Below are 23,586 nucleotides of genomic sequence, written 5' to 3'. Positions count from 1 at the left end.
AATGTTGGTACCCAAGTATCCAAAAAAACCCCCCCCCCTCGAAAAAAAAAAAAAAAAAAAAAAAAAAAAATATGTTGAATGTGTTTGCAGTGTGGATGTTCAGTAACACACGTCTAAAGTTTCCCTTTGTGGTCTGCTTTTGCACTGTGTGCAAGGATGCTGAAGCATGTGGATGACAGAATTTTACGTGTTTGTCTCTGGCCACTGAGGCTCCATTACAGCGAATGCACTGTAAAATTGATGTTATGAGCAGAGAGTCAAGGTGAGGGACACAACCATCATTTGGCTGAGGGCCCATCCAACACTCAGCTGTCTCCCCCTCTCATCATCAGGGCAAAGTGCTCTGCCAGGATGACATAAGTGGCACTCAGAACCGTGGTTGTTTTACACCATGTTTTTGCAAAATGGCAGTGTGTTTAAAATGTCTTCCTAGTATCACGGTATTTCATTTTAGACTCTGCGTTTCCTGAGTAACTAAACGTTTAACACTTGGCAACACATGATCCCAATCTTTGTTGGATTTGCTGAACCTTGCAAAGGACAGTGTTCACACCTCTTGACATTTTTCACATTTTGCCCTTCTTGGGCTTTTGGCTATGTTTGTTGAATTTTAACCCTTTCATGCATGAATTATGACCTTTTGAATCAGGATTATTTTCAAATTTTTTTTTTTTAATTTTCTTAAGGCATAAAAAAAGACAGGAAAAAAGTGTAAAACAATTTTTTTTAATTTTATTTTATTTTTTTAGGCGATCAATTGTAATTTTCTCCAAATACAAAGTTGTTATTTGAAAAATACACCAGTAGTATTGTTCTTTAGCGGTTATCTGATGTCACAATATTTTTTTTACCTGCCAGTGTCGTCTATAGTAGAAGGAGGGACCGGGTCGGTTGGCGTGCTTTTTTGTCTGTCGGCCATATTGGATTGAACAAAAATAATTTCTTGCATTTGCAGCTGATGGCCAGTAGGTGATGGTGTATTTTATGATGCATTAGTGTCCACTTCAGTGGTTTGTGTGCATTTATAACATAAAAATCCACAAGAAGCACAAGAAAAAGGCTTTTAGACAGCTGTCCACTGTAGTGACCACTATGCATGAGGCTTTGTGAACAAAACGTTTTGGTGAAGGTGACTTGAAAAGACTTGCATTTTTTTCTCTATTGGTTAGAGATATTTTCCTTGTCATGTTAGCCATGCATAGGGTCTATATGTTTTTAATGAAAATACTAAATATATAGTGGAAAAAATACATATATGTCAACATTAACCCTTGTGCGTGGAAGGACTGTGGCAAATAATACAAATTTTACGGGTGTGGGGTCAGTTGGACCACATTTGTAAACACAAGGGTTAATTGTTGTAAATATCTGGCTCCTTCTTCTCCATCTAGACTTATATTAGTCCTTTATTCCTTCCTTTATATCAGGCAGGGGAAGGAACTGTGGGAAATCTACTTAGGTTCTCAGAGTGAAAGGGGATAAAAACAAAGGTGTGCTAATTTTTTTTTTTTTTTTGTAAAAAATGTTACAAACTATGTATCATTTTCCTTTCAGTTTCACTCCGCTTTGTGTTCTTTCACATAAAACGCCATTACAACGTGTCAAGGTTTTTCACTGTAATGTGACAAAATATGAAAAAAAAAAAAAGCGTTCTGGACACTTTTGTCAGGCACTGTATAATGTTACATCATCCCAAAAGGCTAACCAGGAACCTTTTTTCTAAAAAAATATCTAGTTTTAGTTTAATTCCAGTTTATTTTCACAATAACAGAATTGTTTTCATAACTATTTACCTGAACTGGAGGCAGGCAGAATTATAAACTTATTTTTGCCTGCCATCTTTGTTGTATGTCTTACTGAAAACTAAAAGAAAAAACATATTTGCTTTTGCCTCTTAGTCAAACTTAACAAATGCTTCTACTTTGTGGCTGAATAAAGAATGTTTTTTTTTTTTTTATAATAATAATCTATTATAAAATGACATAAACCCAACATAACACATAGGCAGTATTAGGCAGTAATGCACAATGAACATGACTCATTGCCTGAACAAACCCTGCAGGATCAATCGGTGTGCTTCAAATGAATGGAGGGATTTTCTCTGCAGACTGGGAATTAGGCTCTCAATCAATGACCAATATGCATGCATGTGTGTGTTGAGGCATCTCTTCATAATCATAATTATCCTCACCTGGCAGGTCTATTCCTTCTTTTTTCGGGCAGCGTAGCTGTACAACGAATGTATTTTATATGTGATATGCGAGGTGTGCGGTTTCTGTGGCTCCTTGATTTTACAGATGCCTGTTGGTGCCTGCGCTTCTGTGAAAGTCTATGTGTGCTGGCTTGAGAAAGAGCTATAAATCTTGCGCTTGTAAATCCCAACATTGACAAATGCCTGATGAAGATGTCACTGAAACCTAGATAAAGTGAGCATTGGTCCATTGGTAAGGAGCAAACATTGTACCCAAGCTTAAGTCAGGAAGATGGGGGGGCGGGGAGAGGTGAGACGGATCCACGTTTATCCTCGAGAAGCGTAACAAAAAATATGGAGCACAGACTCCCCCGATGTGATGTTCCTATAGCACACTGAAGGGCATAAATTTGCAGTCAGCTCTGACCAGATAAGGAAAATTGATTTTCATGAAGTTTGTTTTTGCTAAACTAGCTGCTGACAAGCAAGATATGAGAACGCATGACGACAGAGAGTTACATTCTATGTCACAGATTTATTGCCGTGTGCTCACGTGTGCATGCAGCATACCATCAAAGCTTGCACCTTTTTTTTTTTTCCTCCCCCCTCCGAGCATTCCTTTCGCCTTTTCTGCATGAGCAACGCCATTATAGATAATGCATGTGTTAGTTCTCGATCGAGGGCTCTTGCATGTGCTGGCTCAGGCGGCGACATGATGGAGGCCGGTGATGAGAAACGTCTGAGAAAGCGAGGCAAGTGTCACCCACCGGTGGCCACACCTCATAGGGAATTCAATTCCTCACGAAAGCCGGGTGGATTAGCTCTCTCACCATCTGCTACGGCTGCAAAAACCGAGAGCCACTTGTTCTGCAAATAACGCATTCCCTCCGCATCATCACTATGGAATGGTGCCTTAAATCAAAATAAGATGCTTTCCATACACCTTCAGGTTTTAGGGTAGGGCATAAACATAAAGAATTACCAGTGCAAAAATAAGTTAGGTTTATTAAGGGCGACTCCATGAGATATCTTCAAGGAATGAATGACCTATACAACAGAGTTTATAATGAGCAGCCATAATGTGCGCGATTGTGAGAGAAGACGCACTTAATAGATACTTATAAGAAATTATATAACACGTGAAGAGCTTCCTCTGAGGTGAATGGGTGAGGAACGCTTATTCTTCATTAAGTGTGCAAAAATGTCCCTCTTTTTACAGATTGGTCCTGATTTTCTAATCATATAAAAGGTGATCGTTGAGTTGTCCTTTGTTTTTGGTTTAATATTCTTATCAACACTGAAACATCCCCCTAATGTGGAGTTTACATACAAACCTCAAAAGGTCTGAAATGCAGAAAGAAGCATTAACCACCTAATGTTATCATGAACCTGATTTATTGTAACATTTTTGTTTTGGATGGACTTTCTTAAGAACTTCCAAGATATCCTGCATAAACAACTACAAATGTAGAGAAAATGCTCCTGTTATTTTAATAGCATTTTGAAATCTTTTAGAAATTTGTAAATACTTTGGTATTTTTTCCAGAGGTTGTCGCACCATTAGAATCCATCGCGACATAACATGATACCTCACGGATGAATACGCATACATTACCTGAAAGTTTGGGTTTGGGTTGGGGTAGGGCAGCCAAGCCGATCGTGAGTTTTCCTGGTACTTAAAAGGTCCATTAAAAACCTGGGATATGGCACTGAGATTGAAGGCACACACTGCAGATGCAGCAATGCTGTTTCTGATGGTTGAGAATAGAAGGGGAAAAAAAAAAGATTAGACAGTCCCTCAAAACAGGAAGGAGAGTGGAAAGAAAACAAAAACAAAGATTAGCATTATCAAATTTACAAAAAAAATAAATAAATAACTCAGCTCAATGTGGAAGCACATCAGATTTTGTGTGCTTTTGTTAGGATTACCTCGGCATGCTGGCAACAACAATAAAAAAAAAATCAAACCCTAAAGAGACAGACACCCTCTGCGTCGCTCGTGACTGTCATTATTAGACTATAAATCCAGCAACAAGGCACAATTAAGCTGCTCGGCTTTTCTGATTAACGGTATAGATCTCTGAGCTGAAATACAGCTTTGACTTTTTAAGCTGTCAGTTTCAACAAGTACCGGTCGCCTCGCTTGGAAGAGAAAGTAAAGAATGAGAGCATTAACTCTCGACACAAACTGCAAGACTTTTGGCAATGTGAATTATAATCCAGTGCAGCTGTTCATTAAGCTCTGTGCCTGTAGGGGGAAATGTTTCCAATACCCTTCAAATGTTTTTTTTTTTTTTTCCCTCCGTTGCATGAAGGCGTTGACTGTAAAGAATTGATTACTCAGCTTTAATGATAGGGCAAGTGGCTGTACAGCAGTTTAAATAACAGGAAATAAGAAGGAAAAGAGAATAAAACAGAGGATTAAACACTTGATATGAGATTAGATTGTAAAATTGACACATCCAATCAGTAATAAGAACGTAAAAGGCCTCTCAGATAAAACATGAAATGCATTCAAACTCTTCATCAGATGCACACTGTTTCTTATCTTGCTATGCATATCATCGTATAAAAAAAAATATGGTTCACATCTAAATGTGAATGAGAGAATGCTGCACTGCCAGGTGTGTATTAGTACGGAGCAAAATTTATAATACTCTTCTGAATCTACAGATATTTACATACAAGACTACCGTTTTTCTTCCTGACATTGAAATTTAATTTTAACCTGTACGACTTTGGTTCATTGTTCATTAATGTTGATGCTTGGTGGTATAAAGACACATTTGGTGGTATAAAGATCCATTTGAAAGTCTATTTGTGCCGAAAACCTTAACTTCCTCCCCAATGTTCACTCTAAAGGACACATTTAACCCAGCACTTCATTCTTTTGAACTGCTGCCTTCAGGCAGACATTACCGGTCCCGAAAAGCAAGAACAAGCAGGTTGTTAAATAGTTTCTGCCCCTAAGCTATTGTCACTCTAAATGCTAACTTTAAATCATAACCTACTGTCCGAATTAATCTGGAGCACCACACTGAGTGCAAACTGCTGCCATTTGCTTTTGTGAGTGGAGTTGCGTTTTTGTTGTTATGTCTTGAGATGCTGCTTTACAAGATTTTTATTTTTTTTTTTACTTGTAGTACCATCTATTTTTGTCATGAACAAAATATTAGCTGTAACCATGATGCTTTCATTTTGGTACATCCCAGACAGGATGATATTCTAAGGCTTGCAAGGTGAAACAGTTTTCCAACCAAATGTTCTTTTTGGTCAAACACTCCAATCTGTCTTTCATCAGACGCATGACATGGCTGACATCTTTGTGCAAATTGTAATCCGGCATTTTCCTTATTAATTTTCTTCTCATTTCATGTGGACAACACGAAAGTGAATCAGATTTGTGGAGGTCCACAATTCATTCCCTGACCCTCGGTCTAATTTCTTTAGATTTTCCCAACGTGTGTTGTGTTTTGGGTGTCGCCTTACAAAAATCAACAGGCATATCTTAGAATAACTCAGGGGTTTAGATTACCCTAAAAACAAAGCTAAGAAATCCATATCCTTACCATCTGGGCCGTTTTCAATTTATTTAAAGTTGTTTATGAAAGAGTTTTTTTTTGTTTTTTGTTTTAGTTTAGGTTTGGATGGCTTTTGAACATGAAAAGAATCAGCAATGTGCTCTGCACCACAGAAATGGTTGGTTTCTTCACAACATCGGTAGCTGCGCAGTGTGTAGTGGATTAATGGAGGATGTTTAGGTTTAGCATTAATTTGAACAACTTAAGAATTTGGTCATGCAACATCACTTACACATTAGTTGTAAAAATGCCATAGAGCAGCTCCAGCTCAGGCAGGTAGAAGGTGCCCTGCAGCTCGTTGTAGTTGAAGGGAATTTCTCCTGGCCTGGAGCAGTTCAGCCTGGCTTTCATGAAGGTGGTCCACGTATCCTCCAGCAGGAAGCGGCCACCGATGTCATTCTTGCAGACACGTCCGGCTCGGGAAAACACGGTCCTGCCGCAGTCATGCTCCACCGCGTTTTCTCGGAAGAAGAAGTAAGTGAAGTTGCCGATGTCATAGGAGGAGACGAAATTTGGCTCTGTTGAAAAAGCGGCGGCAAAAATGAACTGGACAGGAAAAAAAAAAAAAAAAACCGACCCAGAAAGAAAACTCGATGACAGCCAGGGGGAAAAAAAGAAAGATGAAGTGCAGACAGATGAAGAAAAATACAGACAGAAATATATTTAAGGCTGTGGGAGGTGAATGGAGTGGGAGAGCGATAGGCTACGCATTATGACTGATTGGCTCATAGTGTGTGTGAGCGTGCATGCGGCCCACACAATAGCAGGTGATCAGGATTAATAACTACAGGCTATGTTATTAATGGCTTTGGGTTGTAATAAGAAAGCTCATTTTTCACTCCCCAAACCTAAAGGTTAGGCTGAGAAATGACCAAAACAGGTGGAGGGTAATAGCTCTCACCCCATCTGAAACATGCAACCTCCATGACACGGCTACAGCTAAAGCGTTCATCTTTATGTATGACATTACTGGATCTAAAATGCGCACTTTATTCTTTCTGACGGTGATTTAATTCGGCTTTAAAGGAAAATGCGCCCCCCCCCCTTTTTCCTCTCTCCCTCCATCTCATTTTTGCCCTTTTCTTCTCTGCACCTTCAGAGGGCAGCGCAGGGGGAGATGTAGGAAGAAAATCAATTCCCCATAAAATTAGTTATTAAGCCTTCTCCCAGAAGGTGGCTGCCAAGCAAGGTATGAGGTAGTTTTAAATTTGTTTTTTCAATTTAGCTTAAATGTGAATCAGGAAAAAAGTCACTCGCAGCCAAGATACTGATTGACCTGCTCCTGTGTAGGATGGACATCTTAAGCTATTTGAAGTTCCCCAATCTGCTCTACGATGTCTTTTAGCTTTAAGGGGGGGAAAACACCATTGATTTTTCTGGACTTCAAACTTGAGTTCTCCTTAAAGAAAAGGTAAGGTGTTTATGTTTTAAACCACACACAGATTTTCTTGCCGACATGAAACTCTAGAAACATTTTGTTTAACCGTTAAACGGCAAGTGAATATTATCGTTCAGAGCAGTATTTGCTTTGCTCGGGGCTGATTACTAAAAGGTTTCTTGGAGAATAAAATCTTACAGATGCTTGTGGCTGTGAGTCTGATGAAAACACACCGACTCTCCTCTTGCAGTGCAAATATTTCAAGCATCGTCTGAGGTTTTAAATTTTACCCAGTTGCTAGCGTTTGCCCACGACGAAGCTTACCGGAAGTTGCCTTCGCTGTAAGCAACCGTACTCCATTTGTGGAGAGCGAAGGTTCCGATCCAAACGAGGCGGCTGCTAATGTTTATTTAATATTTGGAAGCGTGGCCGACATCGACCGAACAGCTTCGTTTACTTCCCTCCACTGCCATTGCTAAACTACATGCAGAAAATCGACGTCGTCATTGACAACGTCTGCTTCTGTTCGCTGATTGACCCGGTCAAAAAATAAACCGGCGAAAATCTGAGGCAAGTGGGGGAAGCCCAGAATGTGCCGGAAGCGAGGATTATTTTTGAGCAGAATTGCACAGGCAGGCAATGGCACAGGCTAGTTTTTACACGTATGTACACGAAATATAGCAATTAGCTGCCGTTTACTGCCTACCGTTTAGCCACTTGGAGTTGTACTGGGCAGTGCGTAATGGCGGCAGTCCGCCAAGGCTGCGGTAGATGGCCGGGTCTCGTCCAGAGAAGTCCATGGCGGTGGCGGCGTAGAGCTCTCCGCTGGACGTGATGAGGGCTGTGGAGTTGTGCAGGGGGTTGTAGGGACACCGAGCCATCCCGCTGATCTGATCGTGGATCTCGGTCAGGTTAGTCAGCTGCAATATAGTGGAAAGTCAGGCTAAAGTGGGAGATCAAGAACAAAAAACTGACGAGAATAAACTGTCTCTGTGTTATTACAGAGTGGGTTTCCTTTTATTTGCAACATGAAGAAAATATATATAAAGGCAATATAAACCAACCCTAATTTAGCTAATTTAGTTGTGTTAAGAAAGAAATTATATTTTACAAGATTGCATGTAATAAATGTATTTGCAACACAGCTGTTAATACTTTGTAACACTTGGTATTCCCCTAAGATTTGCTTTCGTAGTCATTCAAAATGCTATATTCCTTATGCTGTCTTTTCGTCTGCTCATCTCATCCCACAGGCTTTTGGTAGGCTTGCAGAATGTCTTGCCCTTAGAAGAGGCTTCATATTTTCTCTGGGCATATGTTTCGGATTCCAGTGATGACTCAATTTATGTTTTACGGCAGATACCATCCACGTTTTCTTTGAAATAACCTGGTCTTGGTCATGGAAAAGGAACAAAGGAGACAACGGAAATGTTAGAACTTTTCCGTATGCTGCAGTTTATTTAATGTCTGCACAGGCTATGTCTGTCTACTATGGTGCCTTTTTTTAATGTCCCCTTGTGAAATGTACAATATAGACAATTAGCAAATGTCCTCATGTTTGCTACTTTCCTCAAAATTTGGAAGATAACTCAGAACTGCACTCTAATGGCCAGATTTAAAACAACCTTTGTTAACATGCCTTGGTGAGCCAAAGTTGTTACTCTTTAAATAGTGGTTTTTTATTGTTTATTTTTTATCTCTTACAATCGACATCCTGCATGATGGGCGCGGTTGCAGGGTAAACTCGGGTCCTCGAGCAGCTGTGTGAATCACCATTGTTGTTTAAAATGTTTTAATTATTGTTCCTACTGAAGACATGGGCAACACTGGGCAAATAACTATTTTCTTGTAATCATTTCACGACTTTGGGAGATAAACGCACATCTGCTCTTCTTTAACGGCATGCACTTTTGTCCTTTTCATTTTCAAATGCAGTTACACCCAGACACACTCTAATTCAAAGAGAAAGGTAAAGTAAGAATCACAAGAAATACTTTTAGAAATTTTATTTTATAGAAATTGTGACCCCAAAGACTGGAAACGGTTACTTCTTAGGTGAGATTCCATCCTCCAATTGAATAAATTAACTAAAATGAAAGTCTGGATTTTACTTTTATTTTTAGTAATACTACTGCAATAAAAGGTCCAATATCTTACGGTTTTCAAATATCTTTACCGCAGCTACGAACAATTGCTGTTGGTGCTGTATCACGCAGCAGCAGGCACTAAAGTAAGCATAGTGATGTAGGACAACAGCAACAATATATAGGACAAAGCATCAAAGGGCAACATTAAAATGCAAATCAAAGAAGTGTGCAGCTGTGTTGTTTGCTCCTGCCAATATGCAAATAGCACACGCAGCAAAAAATACCTCATCTCATGACATTTTGCTTTGTTTACATCTACTGTGAAGCACACAACAACACGTACAACCAGAACCTTCAGAAGCAAGGAGCATAATTAGAGAGCACATTCAGAATAATCAGCGTCGTAAAACACACAAGCACAACAGCTGCTTTTTAGTCTAATGGTAAGAAACCACCTGTTCAGGACCAACAGAATTCGTCTTGGCTGAAGTGCTTTAATGGTTTGGTTTCTGGTGTCTCTACAGAACAACCAGCTGTTCGTCAACATGCAACATTGTTAAACCACATCTTTGAGTTGCCACTCCGAGTTACAGAAAAGGCTTGATGAGCGATGAACTGCTCCACTGCATTTCGCCTTTGAATATAAAGCCAAATCCAAGGTCCTGCTTTTTAAAAATACTTTACGGCTTGACCTTGGCTTATCCCTGACACGCTGGACTGGTTGCTGAAGAGCCATAGCACATGGCTCTGCAAGTGCGCTCTGGAAAGGGAAAAGGAGAATTGCAATTTTCCAATCTAAGATGTAATTATATTTTATGGTGCAAAAGCAAAACGGCATGCAGGATTTATGTCATGACATGTGCACTTTCAATATTCATCGAAGTTCCCATGGCAAATGAGTAAATCAAGATGGTAGGGTTAAGGTGAATTCAGAGCAATGTGCCAATGTCCTAGAGCCTGTCGATTTGGATAAAAAAAAAAAAAAGTCCTATCTGCTCTCTAATGCCAACCCAAACCACAACAGAGAAGCGACCCTGTGTGAGCTTTGCCAGTCTGAGGTGAAAGCCTGGTATTGACACGGCTGATTCCGTTGGCAGGAGTCATTTTATTAGGTCAGCTGGGTCATTGAGAAAAAGAAGAGGAGGAGGAATAAATAGATGGCAAAGAAGCCGTTTCATTTTGAAGGAAGGGAAGTGAAAGTCGTCCCTGTATAGAGCAAGCAGCTGCAGGGCTTGGACGCTCTAGGGACTTTTGTGGAAGGAGATGGATCACAGCTTGTAAAGAAGAACCATCGACTCTTTGAATAATTCTTAAAAGAATGAGAAACCCAACAGTCAGAGTAAGAGTTTTCACCTGCTAAATATGGCAAGGAAGCTATCTGCTGGCTTGGGCTTGCATAGTTCAGACCTGGTAATTGACAGGGCGACCAATAATTTGCAGTAAACTTAATCAACATTAGAAATGCAGAGAGGAGCTGGATAGTGAACAGAACCGGACGAAAACACGTTCTGATTTATAAAACCATGTGCATGCAAACCATTAAGCAATTTTCCTCCATAAATCACAGCTGTACCTAAGAGTTTGTGCACAAGGTCCCGCCTCAGGTTCTGCCCTCTACATGCCCTCGACCATAAATGGTCAATGCGAAGCACCTCGTGAATGACAGTGTTAATTTAAATGAGCCAGCTTATCACGTTATTTCATTATTAACAATAGCAATGATGAGGAAACGAGGGGAAAAAAATCACAATTTCACAGAGGCAGAAAGCCATGAAAGTGAGTGAGGTGGAGAGGCAGAAACATATCTTTTCCGGTAGCCACAGTGACGTGAAATAAAGTTTACTCGCTGCCACTGGCGTTTTAAGAGGCCCCTGGCACGCTCCACAGTTGAGCGCTCACGGGTGTGAGTATTATTCAAGCACCTCCTCTGTACTCTGAACGTTTTGAAACGAGGTAGGAGCCAGCACCTGAGGGAAGTACCGACTGTCCTCTGCAGGTTATAGTGGAAGAGTGCATCAGGCCCTAATAGTTAGCATTCCACAAATTAACTTTCCCTGCACTTCCCAAAGTGCAGGGAAATCTGATGTATGGACTGGCCATGTTAACAATGTAGACAAATGTCTCTTATTTGCAAGTTTATTATGAGAAGTTTGCGAGGAGGAGATTTGCTGAATTTCTGATTGTAGAAGCATTCACTTTGACATTAACAATATCAACTTTGTCCTGTAGGCCCTGTAATAACTTTTCAGAGGTTTTGGAGAACTCTTTTAGCACCTTGTTGTCTGTTCTCAGGTTGACTTTACTTGGTCATTGAGACCTGAGAATTGGTGGTTGTTGTGAATGTCCTCAAAGTGTTTACTACGTCTCATACTGTGGAATGGATGACTTGAAATTCATCTGACACATCCAGACATTGGCTGCTGTAACTTCTTTCTGACGGCCACAGAAACTCTTTCGAGCTCGCCGTAATGATCATGTCTACTTGAGTCAGGAGCTCACCAAAATAAATGTCTGGGGTTCAAACTTGGCGAATCTCCTTGAACTAGTGAGAAGCAGGCGTCTTATCATGTGCACTTGGTACAATTAGCCTTCGTGTAATTTTAGCCACTTCATGTGGAAATAAATGTGGGATATCGGAATCATCTCAAATTAAGTCATTGGCAGATCAAAGCTAAAAAAAAATAATAAAAAAACTAAAAAAGATGTGTGTCTCTCTAGTAGCGATAGGTATTTGACAAATAAATATAGTTTAATCAAAATCAGTCATGAGGTGCACCTTATTGCCAACGCACCATTTCTTATTCTATACCTTACAGTCTGTCTTAGGCCTCTCTAGTTTTCTGTTAAATTATTGATATTCATGCCACTCTCTGTTCATCGTCACAGCTGATAAAAAACCTGTGCGAGCGGCGTTCTATTGATGCCGACGTTCCTGACCCATGTTTCAAATTAACGAACATTCAGCTCGTAAATATGACAGCTCCTAAAGAAATACAGCTGTAATAATGTCATGGCATTTCAACTATATGTGTTTTCACAGCAGTAAACAGTCATTATGAGATTCTGACCTTTGAATTCAGTGCTTTAGGACCAAAACAAATGTCATCTCAATTGTAAACTCCTGCCCAGTCTTCTTCTAAGAGTGAAATGCAGATTGGCGATGTGGTCATATCACTGTTATAAGGTAAAAAGTAGTCTGACATTTTAAAAGTTCAGCTACACTTGACTCCAGGGGCATATGTCACCAGAAGTAGTCTCCTAGATATTTTAGTCACCTTATAAAATGTATATTTTTTTTATAACTGTAGGGAGTGAACAAACGCAGAAGACATGGCTGACCTCAGTGCAGCCTGCTGAATTCAAAGTGAGAAGTTTCACCAAAAATAATTCTAATGTTTAAGATCAGCTCCCTGGGAGCCAAAGGGGAATGAGTCATCTCAATGTAATAGGAGAAAGAAGGAGTGCACAAAAAGTAATGAAACAAAAAAACAGAAGCTAAATAAATTTCAATGACTTTTCAGAAGGGTCAACAAGTGTTTACACGGAGCCCAGTGCCAGCATTAACAAGAGTAATGAGCTTAACATTTTGATTGAGATGCTAAACAAGTTTGGGGTAACATTAATTCCGGAAATCAGGGCCCTTAATAGGATTCATTTTTATAATTAGTCAGCACGCCCGGCTGCACAATGGGAGCTTGAACAGGGAATGCTGAGGTGTCATTCTCCCGACTCACCTTGATTAAATAAGTTGATCAACCTGACCTTTCCCTCAAACAATGTCACATCATTAAAATAACAACCCAGTCTTCAAATTTGCATTGTTCACATGCCCGTCGTAATGCTGCTATTTTATGCTAACGATTTCTCAAAGTGCGTGCTTTGTAGCGGCTGCCAGCTTCTTTTGAGGCGGCAGCCGCGGCCCCCTCGCGTTGACGCGAGGGAGTTGATGCACTTGACCAACCTGCAAGGTTATGATTATCAATGAAGAAAAAATGCATATCGGTTAAAAAGCTGGAATGCTATCCAAAGAAGATATGGTTAACCAGTTTAACTACAATTCAGAGAACAGCTTTGTAGAAGTTTGCAGCAGCCACTTCTAAATGCTTTGATGTAGCATTTCCCAGAATTTTTTTTTTTTTTTTTGTGAACTTAAGGATGGAATACAAAGGATAATTTGTGTGGCGGAAAAGCTGAATGATAAACTTCTTTCGACAAGCTAGGAGACAAAAGCTAAGCAACCAAGTTTGAAACCAGGAAAGAGAAAGCAGGTAAGCACCACATTTTGCTTGTAATCTTTCCCCTTCTGATAGCAGGATGGAATATTTACAACTTCAATTATACAATCAACATGGAGACTCGCATGTAAGATACTGATTTTTTTTCTACACCATGCTATTTACTTCTTCTTGAGTGATATTATTATGAAGTAGTGCTATTCTTATTGAGAGCAAATTCTGGCTGCTCTACCAAACTTTAATTAGTCCACTGAAATGTCTTAGCAATATCTTTGTTAAAACGTCTTCAACGCTGTCTTCAACGTTAAAACGGTTGAAGACAAGCATCATTGTTTTAATGTTATTTTCTGTCCTCTGAGAATATGGTGCCAATTTGGAGATTTAGAAAACACAAAATAAACAGTATATATTGTGTCTTCACAAGCATTCAATAGTTTGATCTGGTGGAAAACAGATTTGGAAACGAGTGTTTCTTCCGCTTTCATTTGTTTTTACTTAAGTAGGCTTTACTTTTTTACTCTTGGGTATTTTTTTTTTTTAATTACTATCAGTGCTGCCCTGACTTGAGTGTAATTTTTGGCTACTCTTCCCACTAGTGGAGAGACTTTGCTGATGTAAGAGTCTCACAGAATGCCTTGGCAGGTTCTCTGCTGTTTAATTGTGCAGTAAAAAGTGTCACATTATCAAAAATCTCATTCTTATGTTTACTGACAATTTATGGATTGAATAAATGTGCAGTTAAGAGTTGTGTCTTTTAAAAGTGGACTGCAAACATATGTTTTTAGATATGTTTTTCTTTAAAAAGGCTACATACATTTGTTCTGTTGCTTAGTTTTTTTATATAATTGTCAAATCTGTGTTTGCTATTTTAGACATTTCCTCAAATTCAAAAAAGAAAAACAAAGATAATTAAAAAAATTACAAATTAGCAAGCCTAGTTGTCTTTGACTATGCAAGGCAAATTGAGGAAGGATAATTTTTCTATAAAGAAATTCAATTTACAGTCTAACTGGTTGAGATTGTAGTGCTAAAAAGTAAAGAATTAACAAGGACATTATCATTTACCATATCTGTGGACACTATCACCATCATATATGCCATTATATGCCATTATACATCTGTATTTCAGTCAAGAAAGTGCAGAACGTCTGCAGAACTATAATGTCATATTTATTTTGTGTTGTTGAGGCACTTCTCTTTATGTGCAAAAAAAAAAAAAAAAGCTTAGTACACATGCTGCTTTGTGTAAACTACACAGATGGCAGATGGGCGCAACTAAAAATATTATTAGTCTAAGCTTCAACTTTATCTAAAACTGTTAAAAGCTGCAGTTATTCATCAAGTTGTTTTTGTGAAGTGTTTATGTTAATATTGAAACTTTACTCCGTCCAGCATTGTAAAAAATAATGTTGCAAATGTTAGGCAAAAACAATATGACAGTAAAAACACAGCCTCTCTCAGTTTCTGTCAAACTCGTGGATGGTTATGTATGCATTGAAAAAGGGGTTTGGATTGCAAATTGCAGGCTCTGTAAACAGCATTGTGGATGTTATGATGCTCATACCGTTCGATTGGTGCAGATGGGTGTGAATGCATTGGTTCCACAGGTAAACAGCCTGTTCCCATTAACCAGCAGCACTCTAATGTAGTTCTGGCACTCCTCCTGCAGAAACGCACAGGCAAATAAAAAAAAAAAAAAAAAACATATATAGCAGTTACTAAAAGTTCCATTATCTATCCACTGGCAAGCAGCAGCATTAGGCAGAAGGGGCCAAATTACACTTTATGCCAATAAATAAGAAAAGCACCTGCATCAACAGGAGGGCTGCTCCGAAACGTGGCCAACTTACACAGAGTCAAATCAAGGCTAATGTCTGCATGGCTTAGCCATGTCACATCCTAATTCAGTGGGGATCAGATTTGGAGAGGGATCTCAACACGGCGGAGACCAGATAAATGCAACAGGTGTTGGAGAGGGCCACTCAGAATTAGTTTAGAAAATTGCCTTGGCTTTGTTGACTGGTCAGAAAGTGAAATGAAAATGTCGCCTCTCATACACTTCATTCAATCATCCTTTCTTTTTAGCCCCGCTCCCCACCACAATCAATTCAAACCACTTTTCTCCAAATTAGAGTGAAGTACACACTCATCAGCCTTTTCTTGGCTCCTTACTCTTGTGGGAATTCCTTCCTGGGTTTCAAGCAAAACTACTCGGCTCTCGGTCAGAAGCTCACAAAAACCAGAGTAGAACTGACAGAGTGAAAGATTGATTGAATGATAGATCGGCGCTCAATGTTATGAACTTTCAATGTAAAGGTCAGGCATTCATGAGGGCTTGCAGGTGATTTCCATCAACTAAAGTCAACCTGTGGTAAATGTAAAGGTGGTCTGCATTTACTACATGAAGTGGCAATTTTTTATTTTTTTTTCTCACAGGACAAAAAATAAATAAACCTGTAGGGTTCTCTCCGTCTAACAGGGGCCCTGGTCACAGGTAAAGGGCTCTTGTAAAAGTTTAAACCCTTGTAAATCTGCTATTGTTTCAGCCACTGCAGCAACCCTCACCCACCCCTCTTTTCACTCTTAAGGGTCTGATTTAGGAGTGTAGGCTGGCATAGGAAAGGGAATTTATTTTCCCCAAACAACATGAACACCAACACCTGGAACTACTTGTTTCCCAACCCTCAACACTTCCAAGTATTCAAGGTGACCACGTATATGCCGTTAAAACAAAAGATGTGTTCATGAGCAGCACATTTACAAGCCTACAGGGGCTTATTAAAGCCTTATCCTCAAAAAGTATAAATGTTTGAGTAATACTTCACATGTTACATAAGCAATACATGTTACTCTGTGTATTTTTTATTAATTTGTTTAACATGGGTTATAGTTCGTAGAAGATTAGAGAATTTCATTGGAGTATTGCATAACTAACCCATGGTATGGCCACAATAATTATAGGTAAGGCTGCTGTCTCGTTCTGCAACGTCACTGAAAAACATACAGTAATTCAAATCATTTCTAAAAATTATCTACAGGTCTAATTAGTTGCAACTTATAATGCAGTGCAGTCAACTCAGTTTATCATAGCAAATGATAAAAAAAAAAGTTCTGTGAGGAAGCCCAGCAGACTGCACCCAGTATCTGTGTAAAGAAGAAAAAAATCACTATTAGAGAATCTATCAGTTAACACAATTTTGTATACAAACATATTAATGAACAGTTTAGGGGAAAGAAAAGGTGTGGACCACAGCCCTGAGAAGATCTTGTAGCAAAGCCCATTCAAACGTTTGGTAAGGCATGGACTGTGGTTGGAGTCATAACTTTAAGAGCCACCACACAGAGGCATCGAGGAAATGGCATGATGTTTGCGTCGGGATAACTCTGTCGTCAAGAGGCATTTTCAGAACCATAAACTGACCTCGGTCCAAAGTGTTATTTCAGATGAAAGTACATTTTACCCTTTAGTGGGAAATCAAGAGTCTAGGGAGAGTCTGGGGGCTTTGTACAGGCACCGTTGCTTGGAGTCCAGTGTGTTCAATGTGAGGTTTCCACAGTCACTGATGATTTAGGTCATCTGCTGGTTTGCTGAGCTTTATAAGGTCCAAACCTTCTATTAATAAATGTCAGAGCGCTTGATGGTGTCTTCTGCAAAGGCGCTACCTTTATAACGCAGTGCTGGAGACGGCCACTCAGAATTGAGCTTTTTTCCTGCCACTTCAGTCGCGACAAAGTCTGACTGCCTTCACACCTTGATGCAAGGAATAATGCAAAATCAGCCCCACATACATAGCTGGATAATTGAATAGTACTGAATTGAGTTCTGTATTGAAAATAAAAAATGATATTTTCATTTTATTGAAGCATGTCATCATTGCAGGAAAATAGAAATAAATTCTTAAAATATATCCCTATATAACTAATGCGTTTCACAATTTAAATGGAATTACTAATGGAAATTAACTTTTTGAGGATATTTAAATTTATTGCAATGCCCCTGAACTCGGGGTGTTTGTGCAGCTGGATGTGATCTATAAACTTGTGTGAGGAGGTGTGGGTGTTTGCGGGTGGGTTGAAAAATAAGGACCTACATTTTTGAATTCTTCTCCGCAGTTTCTTCCTAATTTAGTAATGGGAATAATTATGATTTTGACAGCATCCACTGCTTGGCTTTATTGTGACAGCTTCCTGACAAACTTTCCACATCTGTAGAGCAAAACAAAAGCATTTATGCTGGTTCTCACAACACAACAGAAACAGCAAACAAGGTGATTTAACTCTGCTTTCTTATCTTAGCTGAAATAAATCAAACACAGAACCGAGGCGCAGATGCATGTATTAGGGACAAAAAAACAACAACAACCTAAAATCACCGGTAAATTCTCCCAAAAACACAGGGATGGGATCTGCGTAACAGCTTAATTTATGGTATATTGATGTGCATTGAGGGAGGTAATAAACCACAGAAAGCCCTGTCAACTGCTGGAGGGGGGAAAAATGCTATTCTTAGTGTACATCACAGCAACTGATCCTCAGAAGAGAACACAGAGTAAAACAATGCTGCCCTGCCAGACTGTAGCGACTCCCGAGGACTGAGGTAGCTTTGGTCTGTAATTCACTTCGACGATCATGTGCTGGGCAGCCTGTGCATGCCTATTATGGGTCCCTGACCACCTTTCACTGGAGGATAAATACACAGCGGCAGACGCACATAAGAATCAGGGCTGAGCAGTTCACCTACAAGTCAAATTCAGCTCAAACAGACATCTGTTGTATAGAGAAGGCTATACCATCAGGCCACATACTAAAATATAGGCTGCAAAGAAAGGAGTAAAACAATAGGAACTCCCTTTGTACAAAAGTCTATAAATAAATGTTTAAGTATAGTAAGGGAACGTTTCACTGTAGTGAGCAGATTTAAAACCACTCAAGCTCCAACGGCGTCCATATATTAAGGGTGGATAAAGTGAATCCAGTTGCTTTCAAGTCCTAACATGTTTAATTCCTATATTGTAGTTTTATTTTTAGCCTGCAATTTTAGAAAGTCCTTAGCAATGGATGACTTTTGGGCTGAAGTTTGAAGGAATAAGGTTTTTATTTCGACATGATGTGAAAGAAAGGCGCAATAAATCCTCATGAAAATACTAAATATAAAAGAAAAATAATAACAAAGATTAGTTTTATTTAGAAAGCTATATACAACTTTGATAAGGGCAATATTGCATGTTAGAAAAAGTAAGTGACATTGTATTTGTTCAGCTCCTTTTAAATGGGGCCACATATGCAAAGAAAACACATCTGGGTGTTAAATAGCAGAGCTGGATGTGGGTTCCGCCCATGAATGACTTGCCAAGTCCTCCCTGCCGAAGCCAAACAGCTTATCTCCCTATGCACCCTTGCTTGGTGTCATCTGTCGAATTAAATGATTGGAGTCTGAGGAGAAAGGACATGCCGTCAGTTTAACAATTTATGTATTTAACAAACAGGCGGGCTCTGTACCCAGTCTGGATAGGAGAACAGTAGACTACCATGACAGCCTGGCAGGTCATCCTAATGATGGTCACCAGCTTGTTCACACAATGTTGTTGGCTAGCGCTACGTTTCTTAACTGGTATTTGTTGCAAGTCAGTCGTCGTGGTTGTACTGGCCACTCTGGGATGAACACGACACCTAAGCCGATCGCACAAGTCTTTCGCGGAGGTAAGGCCAAGACTGCAAGCGAGCCGCTTCATCCTCTTCACTCCCAAATTGTGGAGGCAGCCTCTGTACGAGCCCTGCTCTGTAGGGGTGAGCGTAGGGATTTTTAAAGGAGTTTTAAGGGAAGCGTTTGGTCCCAGGATGTGGAGATCTGCAAATGTCACTGGTTTCAGAGTCTTATCTTGACGTCTGTGTGTATTGAGATTATCTCCAGCGTTATCAGTCCTTGTTTTAGCAGTTAGCAAGACGCCATTACACGTTCTCACTGTGTCTACCGAAAGGTATCTGGCATTTCTTCAGACTATTTGGTTTTTCATGGCCGCAACCCATATGCTCAACTCTGCTGGTTGCTGATAAGTTCACAAAGGCCTTTTTCCTTATACGTGTGGAGGAAATAAACTTTTAAATAATAAGACTTCTTTTATATACATATTACCATGAAGCACTGTCACACTTTTTATATACTGGGTATGATGAAGACGTTGCTAGTCCAGGGTGTAATTTCATGTAAGAGGCAAATGTGGTCCCAGTGTGTGTTTTTTAATTATCATACATCTGTAAAGCCAATGATACATGAATGATCAGAGCCAAAGAGCAAATGCTATTTGTCAGTGTTAACTGTTAAACACTAGATTTGTTTGACTAACAGTATGTAGGTGTTGTGATTTTATTTTAAATTACTGTTTAAAGCATTGTCCTTTATTTGGTAGTTCTGCAAATAGGAAAGAGGGTAGAGAGTGAAAAAGGGAAAACAAGGAGTAAATATATTTAAGTTTAGATTCAATAGCATGCTTGAACACTTTAGATAATTAAGTTATTTAAAGACTGTATAAAATTAGTATCTACCCGTCATGCAAAGTAAAGTTTATTTTACAATTGATCGTAGAAAGGAGCAGATTAGCATCCCTTTAACTCAATTACCTTGTTGGTTCTGAAGATGCAAATTGACCCAAGGTCATCAAGTAATTTCTGGTGCAAAATCGTATGTTTCTTTTTTGCAAACAACAATGAAAACTTGTTTTTCTCGTCATGTGTCTGGAAAAGCAATAGAAGAGAGCGTTCATGCAAACTCACCTCGGATTTTCCACGGCTGAAGCAGGCTCCCTTGGTGAACTCATCACAGTGCCATTCAGCCTCCTGGAGAGACAGAGTAAAGCAGTGTAAAAAGCTCCCAGAAAGCCATCAAGAAGAAGAAGAAGCAAACGCCGAATGACTTGTCTACCTGAAGCAATACAAGAAAGACTCAGAGAACTCAAGCAAAACCTTTGACAATGCAGAGTTTCCACCCCATTTTTTTAAAAGCAGTTTGCTGCCATCAGATATTGAACACACAATGAAGAAACACAGTAATGACAGACGAAACCATTCGGCACCAACTTGACTCTAACTTGAGTCGAGTCAGATTGAGAGATTAAAGCCAGCAACAAACGCACCAGACATCATATCTCCAGTGTGGACTCTCTCAGACCAAAACACGTACGGTGGCGTGAGTACACGACGCGTGTGCGCAAACACAGAATCCAATTAAGGTGCATACCAAACAGAGACCTCGAGAAATGAGAGGCAAGAGTGTGTAAAGCCACATGTCAGCTTGATTTATGTGTGTGGGAAACGAAGGAATCCTAAAACATTACAGGCGGGTCCCCTGAGCCATTGTGTCATGGTGATGTACATGCATGTAAGAAATAGCAAGAAGACCCTACTTTAAATTTTAAAATAGGCAGGGAAAAAAAAGAAGAAGAAGATAAGAGTTTCTTTTCCCCTCAGAGGGAAAAGATGCAGGTTCTACCTTTTAATTTCAGTGTGACCTCTGAGAAGGGGGGGGGTCTCTGTCATTGATAAAAATTCTTTCTTCGTGTAATAAGGGCTGGCCTTGGGAGAGCACTGGGCCACTGCGTCGCTCACCCTTGCGACAGGTGGAATTAGCCTTTACTGCCACCAGGTCTGTATGACTGGCAGAGAGAAGATTAGTTAACAGAAAACTTGGCTGGCTCTCGGTGTGGAGCTTAATTTGCAAAAATGTCTCCAAAAGCAATATATTCAAACTGTTTTCTGGCCAGAGAAATGTAGCTTTCATTCTACAAGCCTGGCATCTGTGGAGCGCAAAAGCCAACCTGAGGAAATATATTAAGGCGAAATATCATCATCTTTTAGAGATAGGACATCCAAAGATCTATTTAAAATAAACAAATTAAAATCTGGATTATTACTGTTCTACAAAGCAGATAAGTATTTTTTGTTTGTTTAAAAGTGGGCTTTTCTGACTTTGAGCAAGTAATTTGACTTACATCTTTTAAAAGCAGGAAGGCATGACCGTATGTTGTGATGACGTCATCTCTGTTACAACCATTTAACAAAATGGAAAGGACACAAGTTGAGCGCACCATCTCCATTCTTCACTACCTTCGGTTTGTGTTTTTGGATGCTTTTTGTTTGGTTATTTCTGTTATGCTTTTAGTTTAAATACAGCTATTGTTGGCTGCCATCCCAAACAGAAAAGTTGATGGCATATGCTGCTTGAATATCGATAAGCTGCTAGAGTATTTTAAGGGGTTTTATTTTTTATTTTTTTTTAGGGTTTTGTTTTAGCGGTTTTTTTTTTTTTTTTTTTTTTTCCTGACAGGCCTTTACTTTCTGCCTCATTGGCCTTTGGGAGGCATGGAAGCTGCCGTATGTTCGCCGTCTCCCATAAACGCACACATAAGCAGCAACCAGAGCCTGTCCGGAGGGAGAAAGGCGCTCACGGTGTGTGTGTGTGTGTGTGTGTGTGTGTGTGTGGTACTATTCATGGAGATAAAATATGGCGCATTAATGGTAGCTGGCTTCTGGCTCGTCTATGTCTCCTCTGTGTATGTGTCAGTTCATATTCCTGGGAGAAGCTGGCTATTCTGGGGGCAATGCAGACACAAAACAAACACACACACACACATCTTCGGCACAGGCAGCAAGAGCGTACACACACGGCACCATAGCCAGCCCCAGCTGAATTCAGTGTGGGCGCGGGAAGTGCTTTTGCTAATCGCAGGGGGCGGAAGAAAATCTGTTAATGGCCTGAAACCCAGCTCACTCGTGTTTGGTACAGAAATCAATCATAATCCAAAGTAAAGCTCCAACTTCAGATCACTGAAGTTAATGCGCCAACTTAATTCTCGTTGTTTGTTGAGTGATTATGTTATTCATCATATTCATCATCATTCATACACACTTCAGAACGTACGTTGAGAGAACCCACCATTGTCTCGCTGTGCCTTTAAGACATCAACGTTACAGTTACTAAGAGAGACGACCATAAACCTGTAAGTGGGGGACGTGTGCTGGCATCATTGACCACAAAAGCCGCCTAATCTGGCAGTCCCGGCACAAATGGTCCAAAGTACAGAATATAATCAAAGTAGCACAATGACTAGCAACGGGTCATTAAGAAACATTAAAATCTCATTAGCATGCTTTTGTTGAGCTGCTATGCTTCTAAAATGAAGTTGTCTTGTAATGAAATGTATGTGGAATGTGCTGTGGCTAAATCTTAATAATCATTATGAGAAAGGTTTTTGAAAAGAGGATTCTTCTGTACCTTTTTGGCTTAGAATAAAGAGAAAGAAAACAAAAGCAAGGAACTGAATTTAGCAGAAAGATAAAAGCGAATTAGAGTTAGCAAATAAAACGCAGAAAGCAAGCTCTGTGAATACACCAAAAATAATAATAATGAAAAAAAAAAAAATGCAGGTTTAACCCATTACTGAGTTTTATGCTGTTGAAATAGAAGCTTGCAATTTTTTACCAGTGATGTGGTTAGACAAGCTTGAGTTACATGAATTGTCAATGGTGGGGGTCAAGATCTACCTAAATTATCTCAGTTTTTCATCTAAATAACTATCCAATGGAAATAATAATGAGTACTTATTACTGCAACCCTCCAGGAACAACAAAGCTGAATGTTTGACACACTGCTCATAAACTCTTAAAAGAATCATGCTTCAAAACCTGAACCCTGTAAAGTTATAAGCATTTATCAATGCTTTCTAAAAAAAAAAAAAAAAAGACACTGCTTAGGTTAGTAGCATTGATTTTATCCATTACACCCGTGAGGCTCCACAAAAGTAGCATAAGAGTAGAAATTGAAACAAGTAGGCTGAAGACAAGAGGATTAAATCACCCAAGTACATCCTTTTTTTCCCCTTTTGTTTTGGCTGGAGCACCAGTCCATCTATTAAGATGCTCTTCTATGAATCCTCTCAGGTGGCCACTCATTGGAGTGAAATAGTGCCCAAAAAGGCAATTATCCATCAAAATGACAAAAAAAAAAAAATTACCGTAGACCTTTTTGTGATCATCACATATTGGCATTTTATATATTAAAAGCAACATATACATATATATATATATATATGTTTTTTTTTTTTTTTTTTTTTTTTTTTTT

The 23,586-nt window shown here is 39.5% G+C and overlaps 1 protein-coding gene across 4 annotated transcripts in view; it reads right to left on the bottom strand.

The window, feature by feature from the left end:
* sema5a (sema domain, seven thrombospondin repeats (type 1 and type 1-like), transmembrane domain (TM) and short cytoplasmic domain, (semaphorin) 5A) overlaps nucleotides 1-23,586 on the bottom strand; it is a 173,679-nt gene that overhangs the window by 95,172 nt on the left and 54,921 nt on the right. For all 4 annotated transcript variants that reach the window (XR_001424644.1, XR_001424643.1, XM_015029807.1 and 1 more), the window contains exons 5-9: nucleotides 20,244-20,306; nucleotides 15,037-15,135; nucleotides 7,857-8,070; nucleotides 6,005-6,290; nucleotides 3,807-3,942 (exon numbers count right to left, since the gene is read on the bottom strand). Coding sequence is in view for 2 of the 4 variants with exons in the window: in XM_015029807.1 (XP_014885293.1) it covers nucleotides 3,807-3,942; nucleotides 6,005-6,290; nucleotides 7,857-8,070; nucleotides 15,037-15,135; nucleotides 20,244-20,306 (798 nt within the window). In the remaining 2 variants the exon portion in view is untranslated. The remainder of the gene's footprint in view (nucleotides 1-3,806; nucleotides 3,943-6,004; nucleotides 6,291-7,856; nucleotides 8,071-15,036; nucleotides 15,136-20,243; nucleotides 20,307-23,586) is intronic.

Source organism: Poecilia latipinna, unplaced genomic scaffold, assembly GCF_001443285.1.
Source record: "Poecilia latipinna isolate Pla-1442-1.1 unplaced genomic scaffold, P_latipinna-1.0 Scaffold164, whole genome shotgun sequence".
NCBI lineage: Eukaryota > Metazoa > Chordata > Actinopteri > Cyprinodontiformes > Poeciliidae > Poecilia > Poecilia latipinna.
This window is presented reverse-complemented; position numbering and strand designations above follow the sequence as displayed.